A 21,523-nucleotide genomic window follows, 5' to 3' on the forward strand; every position below is an offset into this window, starting at 1 on the left:
ATACATGATAACAATGTAGATGTTCATACGCCGACTGTACACTGCGACTTGATATCACTCAGATCATTTTGAAGACTCACTGTTATTCCGGGTAAACTCACACAACCAGATCCGGAATATCAAATTCTGAGGTCACCATAAACGCTGTAACAAACAAGTAAAAAATTATCGCTGTATGTTGTTTGGAAAAATCTGACCCATTCTAATAATCAAATCAGTCAACTTAATTAGTAGTCAATTGTTCTGGTGTGCACGTTTTACTAAGTGGCCATCAAAGAACGTTATCTTGACCTTTCAACCCTAGGAAGATAAGACAGATACTACAGTTAATCTTATTTTGCACTTGTTATATTTTCTGAGTGCTGGTATACAAATCTATATCATATAGGCACGAGGCCTACGGTGGAGTATTTCAGCAAACTTCTCAACAAAACGATGTTACTTTTCTTTAAATTGTTCACCGTACTTTTGGTGGCAGTGGGGCTATCAAAGGGATGTGCAGAATGTGACTTCCCTCATCCACAGGAACGGTTCTGCGAGGCTCCTTATGGTAAGTGGCTTTCATTCTCGGGCAAAGTCAGAGGATTTACTCATGTAAATGCTGGGGTCATCATCATCATCATCATCATCATCATCATCATCATCAGCAGCAGCAGCAGCAGCAGCAGCAGCAGCAGCAGCAGTCGACGGTGCGGCAGGTGGCCACAAACATCCTCCAGTTAACCCTATTCTGGCCTAGGCCCTAAATATGGCTAGGTGTCAGCAGTGTCTCTCCATCTCCTAGCAGTGACTGGGTTAGACAGGAAGGATATTCGCTGGCAGCCTCAGTCTCCTGCCATATGCCTAATGCCTGGGGCAACCGAATCGAAACTCCAATAGTGAGGCCGACGACAGTGGCCTTAACAACGCCTATCAACTGATAGTGTACCAGCGCTAGTAAAGTGGCTGAATCCAAATGCTGTTAGTACGCCGGTAGTCCATGCCACTGGTAGGCTATTGGTAACGATTTTACCACGTACGGTAGGCCCTTTCCTTGGACCAAGGTTGGTCTATAAATATCCATCACCACGAGATCTATTTCAATTCCTTTGTAAGTTGTGGAACTAGGAAAATATGAGGGCATGGATTGCGCGGTATTGTATGGTATCGTGCTGAAACGTTCACCCGTTCTGCCCAGTTTGTGACAGTCTGTGCCATGGATAAGCCGAAACGAAATCATGCCCTTGATTATTCGGAGGCCGAAAAATGTATTATTGTGAGAAAGTTGACGGCAAAATACTCGGCCAAAATAATGCAGAAGGATGAAGACGCTATATACGCCAATATCCTTCAGCAAGTTAATGCTGTAGGTGTCTCTACAAGAAATCTCAGTAGCATAAAAGATAAGTGGCAGGGCCTAAAACGGGAAGTAAAACAAATAGTAGCCCGCATTTTATACCCATGGTCATGTCCCTCAACGACGTCCATCACCACATCACCTTCAACACGCCACATGCTGCTTAGAAGTGATCTACATACTACTAACAGTGCGCTAAAGGAGGTCCTGACCGCCTATAGTGAAACGGCTTACCGGCGCCTATCTGTGACGTCATTGGTAGCCTAACAAAGTTTCTATTCGGTCTTCCTAACAACGCCGGTGGCTACCAGAGTTTCGATTCGAGGAAAGTGCCTATTGGCATTTGGCCTATACCTTCAATAGGCATTGATAACACTATCTGAGTTTCGATACGGTCGGCCCTGGTGTACGTGCAGGGCATACAGTTTGGCTCATTTTCTGGCAATTGTAGTATATGCCCTAGAAATGTCAGTTTCGGTGGTGCAGAAGGTTTATAAGGGGGGTGGGGTGCATTTCCATTGAGTGACTGTTGCATCAGAAACAGGATCTGTCTGATCAATTATTGAAAGCTTCCACAAATTCACCACCACAATGGAGAAAGGAAGAGAAAAAGTTCATGAATCAGTAGCAATAAGTTAAACATGTGTATCACTGTCATTTTTCTTTGTTTTAGTAATTCGGGCGACAGTGACTTCCAGCAGTGTCATTCCAAAGCCAAGACCAGACGCTGATATGCCGAAACACAGGATTATATCACCATGGCCCATCAACTATAAGTATGAACTCACAGTCGACCAAATATTCAAGGTATATAGGCTTCCTGTCATTTCTGCAAACCATTCCTTATTTTGTAATGCCTGGAGCTACTGACCACATGCAATTATGAATTAAGTGAGGTGGATGAAGAAAACCGTACCGCACGTTCACAGGCATTGATTAGCTTTGATGTAAATTAATCGAAAACTGACCACAAACCCTGTGAAAGTGGGAAACTTTCAAGGACGGAGCGCCCAAGTGAAATCTGACCCTCCAAGTCGTTAGTGCTGCACCTCTCATTTTCCATATGTTCATGTGACGTTTCAGAGGGACGACACTGTCGACCTTTCCACAGAACCCTTAATCATGTATGCATCGTTCGGCCCTGAGTTCTGTGGTCTGCCGCCAGGGGGATATGTCGGCAAGGAATTCCTCATATATGGGAAAAAATGTAAGTAAACGATGATTTGGCTAGAAAGTTTCAAGCCCGAAGTGTCCTTTCTAGGCCGCCATAGGAATCCAGGGACGTTTACTGAGAGAACTATGTGTACTATGATTGGAAATACAATTTTATTCCCAACATTCAAGAGTTTACCTCTTTTTCTATCCTCGAATCCTAAGATATTTATAACCATGGCTCTTATCTTTCAGTAAGACCAGAAGACGCAGGGTCCCTGCAACCCCAGATCACGGCCTGTGGCAACACAGTACCATGGGATGAGGTCTCGGCCAAATACCTGGACAAGCTCGTGAACACCTATGGCCCAGCTTGTCAGGAGTGCAGGGTGAATACAGCTTACTTACATTCCATTCCATTCCAATGATATGCTATTATAATACTTCCAAATACAAAATCCATTGTATCACTTAGATTCGTTGCCGCCCCGCAAACGAGCGAATAGAATTGATACAGTCGCTATTGTGATAAAACGGCTCCTGTTGCTGCAGTCAGCCCAGGTGCCTGGGATAAGACTAAGTTGACCTGGACAGTTTATGTGCTTGCCACAGTAGTAGAATAAGACATTAGTATGACACATTGTACCACATGGACCTCAATATGAACCTCAAAAACCTTAGGGAGTCCGGGTACCAAAAAACCTTTAAAAGGGGTGCATATTCGTGTTGATCATCTATATTTCTAGGCGAAATGGGTGTAGGCAAAATGGGTGTAGGCGAAATGGGGGTACACCTCTAGGAATGCATGAAGCTTTCATTTCCTTCCACAGATCAGCAGAGACTGCGATGGTGAAAGCTGCAAGGCAAATGACACGTGCACCTGGAACGTGGGTAAGAACTTCATGGACCTCTGCCTTAAGGACAAGGTCTGCAAGAGGATGGAGAATGGGAAATGCGACTGGGTTGACCGGGAAAAATGTGATCATGAGGACATGCCGGACTGGATGAAAATTACAACTACCAGTAAACCAAAAGCAGAGGTTGCAAGCGATAGCTCAGAAGCAGAAGCAGATGATGACCAGTAGCAATGTGTGGTTGTTAGAACTACAGTACTGGTCAAAATTAACATATCTTCAACGATAACATCAACCAGACAAACAATTTAAGGGAAATGCCAGACTTGATGAAAGCTGGAGCAAATTGTTCTGTGAGCAGAAGTCAAGAAGATTGATAAGCAAACAATATGGTCGCAGCAGGAAAGTCCTTATGTCCTCAAAGTGGATTAGTAATATGCGGTGTATATTCAAGCATTGTAGTTCTCTGGTAGCATACCTTGGGACGGAAAAAAGCCGGGGCTAGTGAGTGTAACTGACGGTCACTAGCTAACAGATACTGGAATGTTGACCTTACTTCACTGGAATGATGTCAAGCACATAATAACAAAATAGCTTAATAGCTTATTTCGGTCTCCTCACACACCAGAACATTTGCTGCAATCATTTTTTTACATGACTAATTCAGTAAGTATGGGTAGTTTGAAAACAACTAATATACAAATGTGAAGAAATCTCTATTCTGTAAATGTAAAAGCAATTATTTGTCAATCTTAGTTGAAATAAATACAAAACAAACATCGCCCGGTATATTTATCTTAAAATCATGACTGTACTTGTTCATCATTAAATGGTAAATTAGTGATATTATCCCTTCTTATCATTAACTTGACATTGGGGAAATCAATTTGAGTATTGCTCCAGTTAGGTCACTATTATCATATTTGTTAGATTATGGAATTGCCTCACATCAAAAACCCAAAAGTTGGAAAAAAGTTCTGGGCAACCTTTTTTTCTTTTTATTTCCTCTGATCTTCTGTCAAAATTGTAAAAAATATATTTTTCTCCTCACTTGTAATATTTACTACAAGTTTATCAGTATAAACCACACAATTTTAAAGGATGTGTTGGCTCTACCGAGTAGAAAAATGTCATCTAAATTATCACTTAATTTGAGAACGAAATCTGGCCTAATGATTTGCCCTCAATAGTCATATAAGCCTTGAACCAATATACAATCATCTAATTGTCATAAATATCAGCAATTTGAGTGCTTGGATAAAAGAGACCATGCAGTGCTATTGGACACCAGTAGATGGATAGAGCACCGTGCTGGACGAAAGGTAAGCGATATACGATACTTTACATAACCATTTGAAGAGTTTCATCCCAAAATGAGATACAGTGGAACCTCCCTTAGCGGACACCTCTCTATTAAGGTCAACCTCTCTATAAAGGACACTATGTTTAGTCCCAAATTGGTTGTTGGCATTCAATTTGACCTCTCTAATCAGGACACCTCTCTATTAAGGACAGCACTTGTCAGTCCCGAGGGTGTCCATAATAGAGTGGTTCTACTGTATATCCAGTAATGCCATTTGAGAGAGCTCGCTTCAAAGTTTAGAATTGTACTGAAAATGTATTGGATGATTTTGGACAAATTTTGTCATAAAAGTTTGACTGCTGGCCCAAATGTTCTGAAGTCTGGATAGGACACATCAGTTTTTATAGCTTTACTTCCTTCCACATATCTGTCAACTATTTGAGACCTGTGTCTTAACCGTGTGTTTAAAAACCTGGGGAGTGCCGGCATCTGTTCAGAAAGACCTTTTAGTGTGTTGGCTAAGAACAGCAACAGGGGCTGCCAAAGGTAAAAGGATCTCTGTCGGTTCAAAAAATGTTTGTAACTTTCTAAAATCTACCGCACCATTTTCATTACATTTCTCATCATGTTGTTCTTAATTAAGTGATTCTTGGACGCGATAAAAACTGCCAAATCAAAATGACCACTCACTTTTCAGAAGGAACAAATCGAGATGATAAAGATATTAGCATTGGCAGGAGTGTTGTCCTTGGTTGCAATGGTAACAGAAGGTTGCACATGTTTTGGACCCCTTCATCCGCAGGACGCCATCTGTAATGCACCTTTGAGTGAGTAAAAATTTTGAGAACTCGTTGATTGTTTTGGCCCTATTCCTATTTAATACTGGGTCCACCCGTCCTACTTCCTGTTGCTGATGCTGCAGAAAGCCAAACTGATACACAAGCCCTGAGACTCAGCCCAGCTAAAAACTATAACATGCTACTTTTTCATAAAATCATAAGATGGCAGCACTTTCTCTGATCCACGGTAAAGACTTCCACGCTTGGAATAGCAATCATATGCAACATCCCATGCTCTCAGTCTGGATCAGGACAACCACATGGAGTTCCACTGTTTGCTGGGAAGGGTTAATTTTTGTGCCCCTGACTCAGGGAAGATTCCTGTAGAATATGGAGGCGCGTTTGAAGTATTTTGAGAGAAAAGATTTATTTTGAGGGAATTGTTTTGAGCCTTTTTTTTGCACCTTCTATCTGCAGTGGTGAGAGCAACAGTTGGAGATTCAAAGGCATTCTCTTACAATAAAGACAGAGTCCTCGTTGAGGCAGGGAAGAAGAGCCACCACTCTGATAAATACAGATATGAGTTAAAGATAAATGAAATATATGCGGTGAGTTGGAAACCTAAAGTTCAGCGAGGATGTGACACTGGATTCATGTGGTTACAGTGGACCCCGGTAACACTACCACTCATGGGACCGAGGTTGAATGGTTGCGTTACCGGGGTGGTCGCGTTAGTGGAGTTGAAAATCCGGGGACAAAATGCATGATTAGGTTTTCGGCTAAAATTGTTGAACTTATTCATATTGTTTATGACAACTGAATTTGAGTTTCATGACTCCAAGACTTTACTGGATGCTACTAATGATGCTGGTGTATGTAGTTTATGTGGCACCCAATGCAAACCATGTATCCCCCTCTTCGGGGATCGACGTCAAATTCTTTTACCTGAAAGGGGGGTACAAAGTTCACAGCAACTGCTGCATTAGGATGACCTATGAATATAGCCAACTTGCTGATTTCTTTTGCTTTTGCTTTATCCAGTCTGATGGAACAATCAACGCCGATACGGAACCTTTCTATCTGTACTCTAATGCTTATTCAGGAATGTGCGGGATATCCTTGAACAAGAGTCAGGAGTATGTCATTTCAAGTAAGTCCTCTTTCTACACTAGTTTCACCGATATAAGACTGGTTGATTACTTAGGATGAAATTGAAACAAATGCCAAGCCGGAACATGCCGTCTCGACAGTCTCTGCACAACTTCACCCTACAGCTAATAAGGAAGCAGCAGTAAAAAAAGACGTTTCAACTTTTTACCTTTTCAGTGTATTCATCTTATGACACAAAGTTACCATCGGCAGATATTTGTGGATCCTACGTGGAAAAATGGGTCAAAATAGCAGAAGAAACACGAAAAAACTTTAATAATCAAGTTTACGTAGATGCTTGCAAGGAGTGCAAGGTGCGTAACAAACAGCTAGTATCTCGAGATTATGCAGGGTTGGCACCAATGATCGCAATATCCTGATTATCTTATGCAGTCAGCATGATAAGGGTAAAAAATTGCTGTTGGGGATCAGGATGGACAATTTCATTTTTTGTGGGGGTCGGACGAAGAGTGGACTGCTTTGGAAATTGACCGAAACTGCTTTTCAGGTGGATATGGGGACAGATACCACCTTTCCCCTTTAGCAATTCCCTCTTAAACCTTTTTCATTGACTTTTGATCTTTATACTTTCAAGGTGAAAATCAATCCCTTTGGTCATGATGCCCAAAATGACACCTGTTTGTATAATCCGTACTTATGGAATGATGCATCCTGTCTGACAGATGGACGATGCCTACGACAGGAGACAGGCGAATGTGACTGGAACTTGAAAGAGTGCCAAGGAGAGATGGATTGGGGTCAACGTGGCTACGTCTCTTCAGATGAGGTCGAGGCCTATTCTGCTGAAAGCGTTGATGACGATAACGATGATAATGATGATGATGATGATGATGATGATGATGAAACTGAGGAGGAAGATGCTGATGATCTTCCTGATGTGTTTGGAGATGAACCGGACACAGGGCTTTCTGATGAAATTGATATAGATCCATAGACAATATACTGATGTGAATCCTTAGTTGGGCCTACTCGGTTGGTACAGAGGCACAACTTAATCAACTGTTGGAGAAAAATTATATATTGTTAACTCTGAAGTCCAGTGCACACCGGTATATTAAACAAATTGAAAGTGACAAGGTCTGCTCAACTGAGTCAGCACTGAGTGCAGTTGGTGCAATTCATCACGAACGGCAGAATTCAAACTAACAAAATGTGAGAAATACCGTATCACTGCATCCAAATCGCAAACTACAGGGCCATATTTTAGGGGAGGGGGTGGGGGTGGGTGGGTTTGGCAGTACATGCCCACTAACATCTTTTACATGCAGATGCGGGACGAAAAGTGGTGTCCCCCCCCTGAGAGCCTACTGCCTCCCATTATTATGGCCCTGCAATATATTTTGACAGCGCAACTTCTATTGTAAAATGTATATCTTTGTTACCTGTTGCTTTGAACTCATTGCAGACATCTTGGTCAACTAAACAAAACCAGGACAAAAAGAAAACTGATTTTGTAGATTGCAAATAGTATACAGTGAATATAACAACATACAATTGGAATTTGCTTTTTTCATTTTCAGAAAGATTAAGTTGACCATACGTACCACCATTTGGGCTAGAACTTGAAATCCTAAAGCAATTAAAACTCTTTCATGCCGAGAGTTTTACACAGAATAAGGAGGAATCTTTTGCAAAGATTTTGACACTTAAAGTTTAAAAGTAAAAATGGTGTTACCTTCATGCATATTCTTCACAATTTAAATGTAGGAAATATGTGATACAAAAGTATATTAGGGACACTTAAATTACACTTGAAAAGGACAACCAAAATTTGGCATGCTTGTGGCAGGTAACAACTCAAACATCAACATTTTCCAAATTTGAATCACAGTGATCCCATTGACTGCCACAGTAAATTGGACTGCCTGTTCGACAACGTTAATCTACGTCATTAGGCACCACCATAAGACATGAAAGAAATAGATCTACATCATTAGGCACCACCATAAGGCATGAAAGACATAGATCTACGTCATTAGGCACCACCATAAGGCGTGAAAGACATAGATCTATGTCATTAGGCACCACCATAAAGCGTGAAAGACATAGATCTACATCATTAGGCACCACCACAAGGCATGAAAGACATAGATCTATGTCATTAGGCACCACCATAAGGCATGAAAGACATAGATCTACGTCATTAGGCACCCAAGAGGTGTTAAGAGGTGGCAAATTTATCAGCAGCAAAGTTAGTATGTGTTAAGGTATCTAAAAACAGGTACATGTACATTAAGCTGCTGAGAATATGACTAAATCAAGTGCAAGAAATAAGCAAAAAAGAGAAATCATTCAAATCAAAGAGTGACAATTGAACATGAAAATTGATAGTGAAGTACTGATCAATTCATTGTGAAATCCTATTTTGTTTCTGGACCAGATAACTACGCGCAATATCTTAACCGTACACAGTTTGACGTCTAAGCAATCTAGCTGTAGTGCTTACAACCTTTATCATTTGCACGGAGAGTTTAGAATGATTGTATTCAAATTATCCAGTCCAGAAATATTGAGATCAATGGGCAGGGGACTAGACTAAGCCTAAAATGGTGATCTACCTAACAACTTTATATTCATTACTTTTACCAAGAGCTGCAGGCTCACCACCTTCACTGCGAATAGCTTGTCCTGCATGTTTGAAATTCAAGGGTGTTTGGCTCAGTATCATATTACTATCTGATGTGAATTCCATTTAACTTCTACTGGTTGTCAAAGTCCACCCAACTTTCACTGAGAGCAGCCAACTGACTCACCACAAGACCTCTTGAACGATGGGACTTGCCATTTTCTTACAAGACCTGACCACAGCACAGACCTATTTCTGGAGATGACATGGGTTTCAGTCAGGGTCCCAGACAGGCAGTTGTTGAATCTGTGGGTGTTGAGGGCCAAACTGCCCGATTTGCCAACAACTCACATTGTAGGAATCCTTTATTGCCCAAGTGTTTAGGTGCTGCGTTATTGAGTGAATAGATGCAAATATCTGAAAAGTTTTTAAATTGATGTGCTATATAACATATTTGAAAATCATTCATGAAACTAGATGCAGTGAAGGTGCTTCCATTCAGCCTCTCAAAATAGGCCAACTTATTGCCTAGACTTGACGATTTGAAAACATCTACTGTGTAAGTATGAACATCTAACATGCTTAAGCTCCATCCAGCCTACAGAAAACTTGTTGGAAGTATATTCAAGCCCAAAAAGGTGGGGAAAAAAGTTGGAGCTACACCGTTGCACCATGAGGGGAGTGCACCAAGTGACACAAGCAGTGGGACAGGCGGAACCACACCACAAAACGACAAGAAAAAAAACAGCAATTATGAGTGACACTAATTAGACCAGGATTCTCTACAGATTTGTTTGTTTCGATAGAATTCGAGAGAAAAGCCAAGCAAAGGGAGAAACACAATAGAACACCAACGGCAAATTCCAAATTTGTTATTTCGCACAGTACTGGTCACAACTGAAACATGTTGTAGCTTTCTTGTAGGCTAAACAGAATCAAGGTTGAATGCAGCCTTATAATATAAAGTCTCAAGCTTATGGCATGTGAAGGTATGTTAGCTGTGACCAGTACTGCATGCTGGAAAACATGACTGCAGCAGAGTTTCTAGAATGTGTTCTGGTGCCAAAATTGCATGCAAAAAGTGATGTTACTTCTGACTAGTCTAAAGTGAGTTGGATATTTCATCACTGGTGCATGGTGGATGATGCACCAAACTTTGAAATACAAGAATTTGAAATTTGGAATTTGTGATTGTTAGTATTGACAGGGCAAAAAGTTGCAAAAAATAATGAGAACAGAAATATGTTTACCGTGTCCTTAGGTGGAGTTTTATTTATCTGGGTGATGCATAAAATAGTAGCGGGAGCAACAAATTAGTGACGTATCGGTTTCAGAAATAAAGTTGAAATGTAACTGGACAATGATGGCATAATCCGATGGTTGGCTTGATATGTTATGTCTCATTGGATAAAACGAATGCTTTTTTGGTTTTGAAATCGTACTAAACTGTCAGCTATATATCATGTCATCTTTACTACTAATATCATCAACTCTGTTTCCAAAAATATCTAAAGTTACCAATTAATCATTTGAAATTATGATTCAATAGCAAACATGAACTCAACATAAAAGGTCATGCTTGATAATTCTGAACAATATTTCAAAACCAGATGATTTGAAAACACAACAAGAATAAATTATCCTATCCTGGCGTTCTGGTTGTGACTTGGTATCATGACGAAGATCAATTTTAGATGAACAGAAATGATAATAAAACATCACAAACTCCATGCAGCTCAGTAATGGTACGGACCATCACAACAAAATGGGGAAACGCTGGGCTCAAGAAGGCCTATTTTTTCAGGAATAGGATGAGGTGGGATCATTTTGACAGTCCACAATTGTAGACTTTTTGCCCCAACGGGGACACAAGATGGTCTGAAATCAGTGTTGGGAATAAGCATAGACAGTTGCTTTCAGCAGGACTTGGGATGATCAGTGGATTGGGCCGAGATTTTGGCCAAAATTAATTATCGAGAATTGGGAGAAGGCAAATTTACTAACTGGGCATCGGGACTGGTACCACATTTACCCCCCCCCCCCATTTCATGGAAATTTCGGACAGTGACGATTTCAAGAAAGTGACAACAGACTTACGGGGCGAGATGGACAGACGGACAACATTACTGGGAAGAAGAATTAGAAAATTGCGGACAGAGGACAGACAGAGAGGACACCGGAACTTTAACGTCTAGTTGTATTGGTGATTGGCGAGGAATGTGACATATTGGATGAAGTTACAGGTTGATCTGGGCTGAATACAATCATCTTTGCTTTCTTTTGCAACTGCCTTTCATTTGAAAAATGACACAGCTCACCATGAACACAACATTGTCTGAGTGCTTTAGGCCATGGTTTTGGCCAAGGATTTGTCAGGGAGAGATTTTTTAGTCACGGTTCTTCAAAAAAATGGATGTATACTTGCATTGCAAACCCTTTAGTTGTGCGTGCTATGACATCAACATAGTTTGGACCAAACCCAATAGCAAAGCAAATCATAAAAATATAGCTTTGTGTGAAAATTAATATAGCTTTGTATGACAATAACTCCACACCAACTTGAAATGTAGCATATCTTTAAATCAACTTTTTTGAACCTCCACAATTCCACACATTAAGACTACCATTCATAAGTTGTAATCATCGATATCAAATTCTAGTTCAAATACTGCACACAAGGGTGTGCTGTTCAGCACTTTTAGTCCTCTGTAGACTGGATGGAACTGACGGTAGGCGAAAGACAAAATAAGCATCGAAACTCACCCAGAGATTACTCACCATTTCCTTGTGGTTCGGGTAGTACGCTTGTTCGATCAACGGAAATCGTTCCTTGCCATGTTTGTTTTGAATCTGTATAAGTTGTGCGAACTGCGATTGAAAAGAAGACACATTCTAGTAATGATCAAAGTGCCCACGTCATTATTTTATACAGTTTTCGGCATTGTGGGACTACCAGAACTACTACCAGTCCATAACCTCTTGGGGATGCCCATCCCCCCTCATCAGCTGGTCATGTGGTCATGGTTGATGCCATGGTTCTGGAGGGTTAATTTTTGACACGATGCATAAAGATACAAAGGTATCATCAAGATTGAGACTAAACTAGGAACTTCAATGGAAGAACACTTTAATCACCGACACAAATTGTATTCATACTGTCTAGACCTATATATTCATGTACAGAGAAAAATGTCCAGGCCTCCAAGTAGTCAAAAATCTTACAACGACTGGGCACATCACTTCATACCACTTCAATTATCCATGTGATGTTCAGGCACTCTAGTATTCTGCATGGACATCACAAGTATAAAATGTCAAGTTGTTGCTGGATCTGTTTCTCCTTGATGATAAGAAGTCAGGGTGTCAAGTTGGAAAGGATCTGATATAGGAACAGTCTGGACGTGCCTGGTAATAAATACGCCCAGACCAGTGGAAAAAGTGGTCGGGGTCAAATGGACAACACAGAAATGGCATGATTTTCCTTTGAGGCTAGCCTGGTAAACACAATGCTAACATCATGCTATTAGCGTTATCCTCAAAGTTCCGTTACATGTATGTGCCCCCTGGCTTGTCAGCTCTGACCGCTGTCTAATGATGGCAAAGCTATGTTAGCAAGATACGACATCAATGAAAGAAGACGCACGGGTTCATCCCATGTGACGATGGCATGATTAACACGTGAGATGCCACACCACTTATCTAGATTACTGTATGTTGCTTTTCCCTATTTAGAGTGAAATGGATATTATCTTATTTCTTATAGCTATCGATGCTGTCAGTTGCGATGATTCCCAAGAATGCCGCTAGCTAATCTAGATAGCTTGCTAGAATACAAATTTGGTCCCATGGTGGCACAGTGGTGTCGCTACATGGACGAAGATGCCAGAAGTTGTACGTGGCAGTATAAGAATGCTGAGAGAAAGAAAAGCTGGAATGAAATGATTGGTTTGCAAGAGCATCAATTAGCACAAGGTGGTTATAACTCAACCGTAATTTATATTCATGCGGAGAAACGCAAATCATGAATATTCATAAGGATGAAAAATGTTGACTCTTTATTAACACCACTGTGGCTACTGGTAACCATGGCAATTGTGATAAACAGCGTAATTTACGGATGAATTCTTGTTGCAAGGGTGTTATAAAGATTTCAAGGAAGAGGGAAATTTTTACCATTACTGTGGATTCTGCCTAAACGAACACTGCTCTACCCTCTCTTCCTCCTTTTTTCAAAATATTTAATGGTAAATTTGTTTTCCGAATTGCAAAAATGAACAAGCCCTTTTCCTATGTTGAATGCTGACGATTTTTATCGATGATGTACGCTCCCCACGATGCCTCTCACAGTCCTCACCCACAGTGCACTAGTTTTGTTATCAACGGTACATTTCCCAGCAGGGAAACGCGAATTTAACGGTCTTGTTGCTGCATAAAAGTTTATCATCAGCATTCTTAATTTACTGCGGTGACATGCCAGAAGATAAAATCAATCCAAATTATTTAACCCTTTTTAAAAAGTAAGCTACATGAACAACTTTTTTGACTCTTCAGGTGATTTTGAACTCTTTTTGACTCTTCAAGAGATTTGAACTTAGATAGCAATTCTGCTATTAGAGCAGTATATTGGAGTGCCAAAATTCATTGCATTTTTGCCAGCCATTTCATAATCATCATTCACACCATGCATGCACCAGCTTGTACTTTCTCAGTCTCTGAATACAGATCACTAGAGATTTGAACTCAAGAGTGGGAATCTATGATTTGATGGTCTCTCTCGGATCGTGCCAGTAAATTAGGCCAGTAAATAAGATTTATTCCTCATCAACCATTCTGGGCACTTCTTTGTTGATTACACTGTACCATGTCAGGATCAGAATGACTAATGAGGAGATATGAAGTATTGTGTCCGCTAAGATCTTTGGTATAGTGCGTCATGAATATACATGAAAGCAATTGATATCAGAGATGAGGGTTGTGTTAGTCTTGTGACAGGTTGTTCAAAGCAAAGCAACAAGTCACATTTGGAAAAATTGCTATCATCTCTGCAGGAGGGAGATCCGGCTAAGAACAGCTTGTCCAATATTTCCACTGAACCATCTGCCCGAAGCAACGAATTTATGGGGAAGCCCAGAAGACCTAAATATCTTCTGCTTATGAAGAGAAGTCAGAGCGGCTTTGATTTTGATATGACACTCTCCCCCTGATCCTGCATCAGGCCAGTAAATAAGATTTATGACTTATCAGCCATTTATGCCAAAGCCACTGCTTTGTTGATTGCATTTGTATGACGTCAGGAGCAGAATGACTAATGACGAGGGGGATGAATTATTGTGTTTGCTATGTTCTTTGATATGGTGCATCAAGAATAGGATGTAGAATGAAATGGTCCAGGGACCATGTGCTCACCTTGGGTAATGTAATGCATGTCATTTGTAGTGGATATGGGGAGAACAGTTTCTGGCTAGTTTCACCAGTTTTGATTCCATTGAATGATATTATTCTTCTCAGCTCAATGACAAAAAAGAAAATCACCGGTACCATCTAAGTATAGCATTTTGGTTATAAAGTTGAATTTCAGGATTATTGAAGAGTGTATATGTCACATGGAAATAAGTTGACATCTGTTCAACGGTTTAGGAGTAATAGGACTTCGTTGGATTTCCAAGATGGCGGCCTGGCAGCCATATTTGTCATTGGATTTGACTGAAAATTTAGGATATTGATAAGAGTACATAGATACATAATCACATAAAATTTGGTTGCAATCAGATTATTAGTTTCGGAGAAATAGGACTTTGTTTAATTTTCAAGATGGCCATCTGGCGGCCATCTTGGTCGATGGAATTGACTGAAAGTTCAAGGATATTGTAGAGAGGATAAGCTCCCCAGAGGTGAGCTACTAATCTGATTGATGCAAAGAGCGAAATATCGATATCATTGCTAATTAACCATTTATTCTTCTAAATATCACGAAATGACAACTTTATCATATTCTCAAAATATCAACATTTTTTGAAAATTTTCTTCATGACATGGGAGACAATGTCTGTCTGAATACTGAACCAAGATTTGGGGTGAAAACATCAAAGTCTAGTTGATTGAGAGGAAATATCGTTTTGTGATATTTTGAAGAATTACTGCCAAACCAGTATTGATATAAAAATTTCACTTTAACATCTAATATGTATCTGTCATCAATATCCCGCATTTTCAGCATTATATCACGCACAGTTTGTGGATGCAGACCACTTTAAAAATACTTTGTACCCAGGTCTTACAGGCTTTTCAGTCCTATACATTCATGCTCATGGATGGTCATATGGGCCCTGGGTCCAAGGCCCCTTTTTGAGTTTGATGGCACAATTTTGCAAAAATTTACCAAATAATTATTTGAATGAAAAGGCCAGGGGCCATTGCGCTCACCATATAGATATTTGGTGGTGAAGAATTCATGCTCTATAGTATAGAGCCAAATGCAAATAGAGCAAGATGCAAAAATCTTCATGGTCAAGATGCAATAATGATGACATATTCCTCCTTTAAGAAAACTAATCTAATCATCATCCATGACAAGTAGTTTTATTAAAAGAAGAAAGGCATTGTAAGGACAAGAATTAGAACTATAGTGACATGGCTAGCTGGACTCCAGGACAATGGACACTGGACAATGGGCAAGGGATTAGATTAGATTCAACAATAGAGTCATAAGGACATGCCTTGACCAATGAAAAGACTAAGAGGGTGGGAATTAAATGGGGTTTGGTAACATGCTCATGACATAATTAGCAGAACCACTTCTAACTGCTCTGTGCATTTGGAATCAGACAGAACACAGCTTGTGCCTGGGCTGAGGTGTGTGTAAAAAGGTGAGTGTCTCACATTTATGAGCTACAAGATCACATTTATGATAAATATTTGAGATTTATTTGAAGTTGAAATGTAATCAGCATTGCCAGGAACCCAAACTGGATTTCAACACTTGAATATTTCTGTTCCCTTCTCTAATTTTTACTTTCAGTTGATCATCGACTAGAGAGATGTCTGTCCACTGGTCAGCTGGACAAGAGGAGCAAGTATAATTTCTCTTCTATCAAGGTGTCTTTCAGTCTATTCTGCCTCTTACTGATTGAGCTAAAACTGCATACAACAAACCAAGATGCCTGTTTACTATATTTCTATGTAGTCTGAAGTGGTAGTTGAAGTGATAGTCGACAGCGATCATATGGCCAAGCACACACCAAGTTCCGAGTCTAGTAACTTCCTTATTTGGAAACCTTTTTCCTGATTTAGAAATTTCAAGACATAATAGTTGCATGATTTAATACAGTCCATATCAATGTTTATAATGGTCAGTATTCTGATATGTATGCTATGCTTTGGTTTGCCATCTGATAGAGTGATCAGGTTTTAATCGTCTGATCAGAGTAGTTCTCTAACAGAGCAGATAGTGAGTCGAATGTGGTTCCGCCGTCTGACACAGGAAACCCAGCCGCAATCCTCTGGGCCAGTCTGGCAACCAGAGCAGTTCTCTAATAGAGCAGATAGTGAGTCGAATGTGGTTTCACCGTCTGATACAGGAAACGCAGCCGCAATCCTCTGATCAGAACAGATTGTGCTTTTGTCCACTGAATAACGTCCAGACACAGGACAGTCTAGGTCTTTCTTGTGGTAGGGATACCAAAGTGTGGGGGCATCTTCCAGGAGAGGAAGGACTCTCTTGTCGTTGTTGACTTCAGATCGATGCGAGTCTTACTGTATGCTTGTGCAGAGGAAACCTGTGGTCTTGGTAATTTAGGGATATAACTTATACATCCTATCTTTAACTTTTTATGAACTGCCAAAAGTGATTCGTTCCCACTCTATTGTTTTTATCGGCCTCATCCTTCATCGGTGTGTAATATGACATAAATTTTGTCATATTTTCTTGATGGGATATATTTCAAATGATATTATAAATCAATCAATATGGCAACCACTATACTCGCCTGTTGTGTCTCACCAACTGTAACTAGCTAAAGAGGGAGGTAAGCTGTTATGGATGTCAGATAGTGGTCTCCCTGGCATTTGCTTGCAATTTTTTTGGACATTCCACCATGATCTCAAAGACCTGGCTTTATCTAATGATACGTTCGCACGGGGGGAGTGGGGGAAGGGTGGAAGAGCCAGTCACCCCCGTGGGAATTATGATTCAATTCCCAAAAGGATATCTTTGGAAAGGGTAAGCATTTGTTAGCCAATAAAAACAAGATTTTAATCCCTCAGCTTCTTTGAGGCATTTGGAGAGACTTCTTGTCTAAACAGTACCATTTCGCCACCTCTAAGACATACAATGGTAACTTATAAACACAAGACTTTGATACTTGTCTTGGAGGTCTTTGACGGGCCTAGGCACTTCGAATCTTTATCAATGTTTTTAATGGTCAGTGTTTCGGTCAGAATATGTATGCTATGCTTTGGTTTGCCATCTGACAGGAGTGAGCAGGTTTTAATCGTCTGATCAGAGTAGTTCTCTAACAGAGCAGATAGTGAGTCGAATGTGGTTCCGCCGTCTGACACAGGAAACCCAGCCGCAATCCTCTGGGCCAGTCTGGCAACCAGAGCAGTTCTCTAATAGAGCAGATAGTGAGTCGAATGTGGTTTCACCGTCTGATACAGGAAACGCAGCCGCAATCCTCTGATCAGAACAGATTGTGCTTTTGTCCACTGAATAACGTCCAGACACAGGACAGTCTAGGTCTTTCTTGTGGTAGGGATACCAAAGTGTGGGGGCATCTTCCAGGAGAGGAAGGACTCTCTTGTCGTTGTTGACTTCAGATCGATGCGAGTCTTACTGTATGCTTGTGCAGAGGAAACCCGTGGTCTTGGTAATTTAGGGATATAACTTATACATCCTATCTTTAACTTTTTATGAACTGCCAAAAGTGATTCGTTCCCACTCTATTGTTTTTATCGGCCTCATCCTTCATCGGTGTGTAATATGACATAAATTTTGTCATATTTTCTTGATGGGATATATTTCAAATGATGTTATAAATCAATCAATATGGCAACCACTATACTCGCCTGTTGTGTCACACCAACTGTAACTAGCTAAAGAGGGAGGTAAGCTGTTATGGATGACAGATAGTGGTCTCCCTGGCATTTGCTTGCAATTTTTTTGGACATTCCACCACGATCTCAAGGACCTGGCTTTATCTAATGATACGTTCGCACGGGGGGAGTGGGGGAAGGGTGGAAGAGCCAGTCACCCCCGTGGGAATTATGATTCAATTCCCGAAAGGATGTCTTTGGAAAGGGTAAGCATTTGTTAGCCAATAAAGACAAGATTTTAATCCCTCAGCTTCTTTGAGGCATTTGGAGAGACTTCTTGTCTAAACAGTACCATTTCGCCACATCTAAGGCATACAATGGTAACTTATAAACACAAGACTTTGATCCTTGTCTTTGAGGTCTTTGACGGGCCTAGGCACTTCGAATCTTTATCAATGTTTTTAATGGTCAGTGTTTCGGTCAGAATATGTATGCTATGCTTTGGTTTGCCATTTGACAGGAGTGAGCAGGTTTTAATCGTCTGATCAGAGTAGTTCTCTAACAGAGCAGATAGTGAGTCGAATGTGGTTCCGCCGTCTGACCAAGGAAACCCAGCCGCAATCCTCTGGGCCAGTCTGGCAACCAGAGCAGTTCTCTAATAGAGCAGATAGTGAGTCGAATGTGGTTTCACCGTCTGATACAGGAAACGCAGCCGCAATCCTCTGATCAGAACAGATTGTGCTTTTGTCCACTGAATAACGTCCAGACACAGGACAGTCTTGGTCTTTCTTGTGGTAGGGATACCAAGGTGTGGGGGCATCTTCCAGGAGAGGAAGGACTCTCTTGTCGTTGTTGACTTAAGATCGATGCAAGTCTTACTGTATGCTTGTGCAGAGGAAACCCGTGGTCTTGGTAATTTAGGGATATAACTTATACATCCTATCTTTAACTTTTTATGAACTGCCAAAAGTGATTTGTTCCCACTCTATTGTTTTTATCGGCCTCATCCTTCATCGGTGTGTAATATGACATAAATTTTGTCATATTTTCTTGATGGGATATATTTCAAATGATATTATAAATCAATCAATATGGCAACCACTATACTCGACTGTTGTGTCACACCAACTGTAACTAGCTAAAGAGGGAGGTAAGCTGTTATAGATGTCAGATAGTGGTCTCCCTGGCATTTGCTTGCAATTTTTTTGGACATTCCACCATGATCTCAAGGACCTGGCTTTATCTAATGATACGTTCACACGGGGGGAGTGGGGGAAGGGTGGAAGAGCCAGTCACCCCTGTGGGAATTATGATTCAATTCCCAAAAGGATGTCTTTGGAAAGGGTAAGCATTTGTTAGCCAATAAAAACAAGATTTTAATCCCTCAGCTTCTTTGAGGCATTTGGAGAGACTTCTTGTCTAAACAGTACCATTTCGCCACCTCTAAGACATACAATGGTAACTTATAAACACAAGACTTTGATACTTGTCTTGGAGGTCTTTGACGGGCCTAGGCACTTCGAATCTTTATCAATGTTTTTAATGGTCAATGTTTCGGTCAGAATATGTATGCTATGCTTTGGTTTGCCATCTGATAGAGTGATCAGGTTTTAATCGTCTGATCAGAGTAGTTCTCTAACAGAGCAGATAGTGAGTCGAATGTGGTTCCGCCGTCTGACACAGGAAACCCAGCCGCAATCCTCTGGGCCAGTCTGGCAACCAGAGCAGTTCTCTAATAGAGCAGATAGTGAGTCGAATGTGGTTTCACCGTCTGATACAGGAAACGCAGCCGCAATCCTCTGATCAGAACAGATCATGCTCTTGTCCACTGCATAACGTCCTGACACAGGACAGCCTAGGAACTGGAACTGGAACTGGAACTGCTTTTAAGAGATGTCAGCCTAGGCTTTTGGGTCGCAGATGTTGCGTCCATGTTGATATTTCAGTGCTGTTATACCTGATACATCCTTTCTTTGACTTTTTATGAACTGCCAATAAAGACAAGATTATAATCCCTCTGCTTCTTCGAGGCATTTGGAGAGACTTCTTATTGTCTAAACAGTACCATTTCGCCACCTCTAAGGCATACAATGGTAACTTATAAACACAAGACTTTGATCCTTGTCTTGGAGGTCTTTGACGGGCCTAGGCACTTCGAATCTTTATCAATGTTTCTAATGGTCAGTATTCTGGTCAGAATATGTATGCTATGCTTTGGTTTGCCATCTGACATGAGTGAGCAGGTTTTAATCGTCTGATCAGAGTAGTTCTCTAACAGAGCAGATAATGAGTCGAATGTGGTTCCGCCGTCTGACACAGTCTGGTAACCAGAGCAGTTCTCTAATAGAGCAGATAGTGAGTCGAATGTGGTTTCACCGTCTGATACAGGAAACGCAGCCGCAATCCTCTGATCAGAACAGATTGTGCTTTTGTCCACTGAATAACGTCCAGACACAGGACAGTCTAGGTCTTTCTTGTGGTAGGGATACCAAAGTGTGGGGGCATCTTCCAGGAGAGGAAGGACTCTCTTGTCGTTGTTGACTTCAGATCGATGCGAGTCTTACTGTATGCTTGTGCAGAGGAAACCCGTGGTCTTGGTAATTTAGGGATATAACTTATACATCCTATCTTTAACTTTTTATGAACTGCCAAAAGTGATTCGTTCCCACTCTATTGTTTTTATCGGCCTCATCCTTCATCGGTGTGTAATATGACATAAATTTTGTCATATTTTCTTGATGGGATATATTTCAAATGATGTTATAAATCAATCAATATGGCAACCACTATACTCGCCTGTTGTGTCACACCAACTGTAACTAGCTAAAGAGGGAGGTAAGCTGTTATGGATGACAGATAGTGGTCTCCCTGGCATTTGCTTGCAATTTTTTTGGACATTCCACCACGATCTCAAGGACCTGGCTTTATCTAATGATACGTTCGCACGGGGGGAGTGGGGGAAGGGTGGAAGAGCCAGTCACCCCCGTGGGAATTATGATTCAATTCCCGAAAGGATGTCTTTGGAAAGGGTAAGCATTTGTTAGCCAATAAAAACAAGATTTTAATCCCTCAGCTTCTTTGAGGCATTTGGAGAGACTTCTTGTCTAAACAGTACCATTTCGCCACCTCTAAGGCATACAATGGTAACTAATAAACACAAGACTTTAATCCTTGTCTTTGAGGTCTTTGACGGGCCTAGGCACTTCGAATCTTTATCAATGTTTTTAATGGTCAGTGTTTCGGTCAGAATATGTATGCTATGCTTTGGTTTGCCATTTGACAGGAGTGATCAGGTTTTAATCGTCTGATCAGAGTAGTTCTCTAACAGAGCAG

The 21,523-nt window shown here is 40.8% G+C and overlaps 3 protein-coding genes across 9 annotated transcripts in view; 2 read left to right on the forward strand and 1 right to left on the reverse strand.

The window, feature by feature from the left end:
* Positions 1-21,523, reverse strand: part of LOC135490776 (synapsin-like) — an 88,457-nt gene that overhangs the window by 28,762 nt on the left and 38,172 nt on the right. For 5 of the 7 annotated variants that reach the window (XM_064776260.1, XM_064776254.1, XM_064776253.1 and 2 more), the window contains exons 6-7: positions 11,939-12,028; positions 10,411-10,437 (exon numbers count right to left, since the gene is read on the reverse strand). In XM_064776260.1, the coding sequence (XP_064632330.1) occupies positions 10,411-10,437; positions 11,939-12,028 (117 nt within the window). Of the gene's footprint in view, positions 1-10,410; positions 10,438-11,923; positions 12,029-21,523 lie in introns of all 7 variants that reach the window. The other 2 variants (XM_064776258.1, XM_064776257.1) reach the window with 2 other exon arrangements.
* On the forward strand, positions 312-4,145 carry LOC135491151 (metalloproteinase inhibitor 1-like). Its single transcript, XM_064776838.1, has 5 exons — positions 312-550; positions 2,010-2,143; positions 2,420-2,543; positions 2,744-2,877; positions 3,319-4,145. Exons 1-5 carry the CDS (start codon positions 436-438, stop codon positions 3,571-3,573), a joined length of 762 nt encoding a protein of 253 aa, XP_064632908.1. The 5' UTR covers positions 312-435; the 3' UTR covers positions 3,574-4,145.
* LOC135491208 (metalloproteinase inhibitor 3-like) lies at positions 4,551-8,094 on the forward strand. Its single transcript, XM_064776931.1, has 6 exons — positions 4,551-4,664; positions 5,343-5,472; positions 5,902-6,032; positions 6,466-6,574; positions 6,751-6,887; positions 7,169-8,094. The coding sequence occupies exons 2-6, from the start codon at positions 5,358-5,360 to the stop codon at positions 7,526-7,528; spliced, it is 852 nt and encodes a 283-aa protein (XP_064633001.1). The 5' UTR covers positions 4,551-4,664; positions 5,343-5,357; the 3' UTR covers positions 7,529-8,094.

The sequence above is a fragment of the Lineus longissimus genome, chromosome 7 (assembly GCF_910592395.1).
Source record: "Lineus longissimus chromosome 7, tnLinLong1.2, whole genome shotgun sequence".
In the NCBI taxonomy this organism is placed as follows: Eukaryota; Metazoa; Nemertea; class Pilidiophora; order Heteronemertea; family Lineidae; genus Lineus; species Lineus longissimus.

Bases quoted from the DNA above. Each gene is read 5' to 3' on its own strand.
- LOC135491151 (XM_064776838.1), top strand. From the start codon at position 436: ATGTTACTTTTCTTTAAATTGTTCACCGTACTTTTGGTGGCAGTGGGG. The intron at 551-2,009 runs GTAAGTGGCTTT...TCTTTGTTTTAG, and splicing joins GTTCTGCGAGGCTCCTTATG to TAATTCGGGCGACAGTGACT. The intron at 2,544-2,743 runs GTAAGTAAACGA...CTTATCTTTCAG, and splicing joins CCTCATATATGGGAAAAAAT to TAAGACCAGAAGACGCAGGG.
- LOC135491208 (XM_064776931.1), top strand. From the start codon at position 5,358: ATGATAAAGATATTAGCATTGGCAGGAGTGTTGTCCTTGGTTGCAATG. The intron at 5,473-5,901 runs GTGAGTAAAAAT...TTCTATCTGCAG, and splicing joins CATCTGTAATGCACCTTTGA to TGGTGAGAGCAACAGTTGGA. The intron at 6,888-7,168 runs GTGCGTAACAAA...TATACTTTCAAG, and splicing joins ATGCTTGCAAGGAGTGCAAG to GTGAAAATCAATCCCTTTGG.